The sequence below is a fragment of the Phalaenopsis equestris genome, unplaced genomic scaffold (assembly GCF_001263595.1).
Source record: "Phalaenopsis equestris unplaced genomic scaffold, ASM126359v1 Scaffold233019, whole genome shotgun sequence".
NCBI lineage: Eukaryota > Viridiplantae > Streptophyta > Magnoliopsida > Asparagales > Orchidaceae > Phalaenopsis > Phalaenopsis equestris.
The window spans coordinates 1884-4617 of NW_018250975.1; the positions used below are offsets into that span (position 1 = coordinate 1884).

At 39.4% G+C, this 2734-nt stretch overlaps 1 protein-coding gene across 1 annotated transcript; it reads right to left on the minus strand.

Moving 5' to 3' along the window:
* Positions 1-1135: 1135 nt before the first annotated feature.
* Positions 1136-1573, minus strand: LOC110038519 (the record flags this gene model as incomplete). Its single annotated transcript, XM_020743383.1, has 1 exon — positions 1136-1573. A coding segment is annotated over exon 1 (438 nt), but the record flags the coding sequence as incomplete, so codon positions are not given.
* Positions 1574-2734: the final 1161 nt, after the last annotated feature.

Here is a 2734-nt window from a genome sequence, read left to right on the forward strand (position 1 = left end):
ACCTCTTGTTAAAGCTGTGACTACACATTGCACATCTTACCCAAAGAAAATCATCAAATATCACAAGTTCCCTAATATCTTCCGGAATTGGGTTCCTCAAGCTGTTATTCAGTATAATTTTAGTTTCTCATTGATTGAATGGGCTCCTCCACTTGATGGCTGGATGAAAGATAATACTGATGGAAGTTTTTTAAAAGGATCTACTGGCTGTGGTGGTGTTTTCAGAAACTCCCTTGGACACCATGTTCTCCATTTCTCCTCACCAACTTGGGCTTTAGATGCTGCAGAAACTAAAATGATAGCTATTTATTGGTTGTCTCTTAAAATTGTTGTCCAATGTAACATTGCATCATGAGGAGGACCCCCCTTGGCACATTGGAAGATGGATAAGGAAAATTCAAATGAATTTTGGCAGCTACACAATTAAATTTCAGCATATCAATAGGAAAGCCAATGGGCCATCTCATTATTTGGCCACTTCTGGTAGATGTTCTGAACAAGTTACTGTGGAAAATTTCCCTTCTCCTGAGTTAGCTTATCTACTGCATGGGGATAAATTATGCATACATTATGCATAAATTATGCATACCTCAAGTTCACACCTACTGAGGAGGATTTATTTGTGGTCACACTTTTCAAATTGCTCTGACCTTGGTGGCTTTTTTGATATTCCCTTATGTTTTTGGAAACCTTTATGCTTCATTTTAATTTTTCTTTGAAGCTCATTGGGCTGATTGTTGTTTTCTATTGTTGATGGACTGATGATTCATGTATTGATTCATCAAGCCCATCTTGCCACTCTTGATATTGTAACCTTCCCTTTACTTCAACATGTAGGGAGACACTAGTTTCTCCTCGATGGAATATATATATAAAGCTACAAAAGTCTGCAGTAAGGTAACCCACGTAGGTCACCTTCTAAAAGAAAAGAAAGAGGAGGAGAGATTTTCTTAGTGAGGAGGGGAAAATCATCCCCAAGCCCAGTTTGAGCAAGCCAATTTGTAGGTCTGTTGCCTTCTCTGTGGACAAAATTGAATCTCTTGTCGATGCCTTGGGAGATATGATCTATTTTGTTCTTCCATTTCAGAATATGCCAAGGGCAGTGAGTGGTATTTAGAAGTATGTTTATCATAACTTGGGAATCAGCCTCAACTAGCAGATACTGAATGTGAGCTTTAGAGGAAACGAGGATAGCCCAATAGATAGCAATAGCTTCAGTTTCCAGTACATCTTCAATAGCAGTGGGAGGTAGGAAATTAAGAAGGTATGAACCTTTTAAATTTCTGAACAGGCCACCAATGCCAACATTAGACTTATAGAAACTCCCATCAGTGTTGGCTTTCATCCAACCAATAACTGGCTTCATCCAATACACAAGGGTGTGCACAGAATTAGGCTGATTAGACTTGTACCCAGTCTTAAGTAGATCTGGATATGCCTTCCACTGAATATTCTTCTTGAGAAAAGCAAGGCAGTTGGAGGCCACCTTAGAGGGAAGAAGTAGTTGCTCCTCAAACTTGACCTTATTTCTGGCCAACCAGGAGAACCAAGCCACCACACAAGGTATAGCCATGAGACTCAACTTGTGCCACACTTTCTAACAGAGAAGAAATTGTTGTCAGGTGAGAGTAATGGTTTGCACTTTCACATTTGAGAGCACAACAGACCAGACTTGTTGGACAAAAGTGCATTGGAAAAATAGATGATCAATGGTCTCCTCATGATTTTTGCATAGCACACAGCAGGAAGGGCCTCTCAAACCTTTTAGTTTCAAGATGTCATCAGTGGGGAGCAATTTGGAAAATAGTCTCCAACAAAAGAATGACATGGAAGGTGAAAGGAACTTGCTCCATAGAGGTTTCCCCCAAGTGATGACCTCACCATGGTGCTGCATGGAGTATATATAAGCAGAAATAGATTCCTTTTTACGCGATCAATTTATCCTGCTTGGAGGGATCCATAGGGATTGTAGAAATTTTTTGAATGGTTAAAGTATCTAAAATGTTATGAAGGGAAAGGAGATTCCAATGCACCTCATTCCAACAATCAAAGACCTTGGTACAAGTGAGAAAAGGGGCAGTCGCCACCCCAGAAAGTTTCCCATCCCCCATCCAATTGTCAAGCTAGAAATTCAGGTTGCCCTCCCCTAAATCCCAAATGAAAAGGTTCTCAGCAAAGTCCTTACTTTTGAGCATTTGAGACAAGATTTTAGAGTCACCCAGTTTGGGAGAGGCAAGCGATGGGTGAGAGCCCCTACTGTACTTGACTTTCAAGAAAATAGCTCAAAGAGATTCCTGTGCTCTGAAATGTATCCAAAGTTTATAGAAATTGATATATTGTAAGTACTTGAAGCTTCTAAATCCATGACCCTCATTTTCAGCTGGTTTACGAAGGGTGTTCCAGTTTTTCTAATGCTTTTGGTTTCTCTGACCAGACCAAAGAAATCTGTTAAAAGTTTTCTCTAGTAAGTGTTGAGTACTTTTCTTCAATGCAGTCATTTGTAGTATGTAGGAAGGGAAGCCAGACAGTGCATGCTTTAAAAGAGTGATTCTACCACCATTTGAGAGAAAAGAATTGGTCCAGCTGCTTAGTTTTGTTTGAATCTTTGTAACCACATCATTAAATTGAATTTGTCTGGTCTTTCCCTTCAGCAAGTGAACCCCCAAATACTTCAGGTGAGAACTGGATTTATATCCAGGGAAGATATATATATATATATATATATATATATATA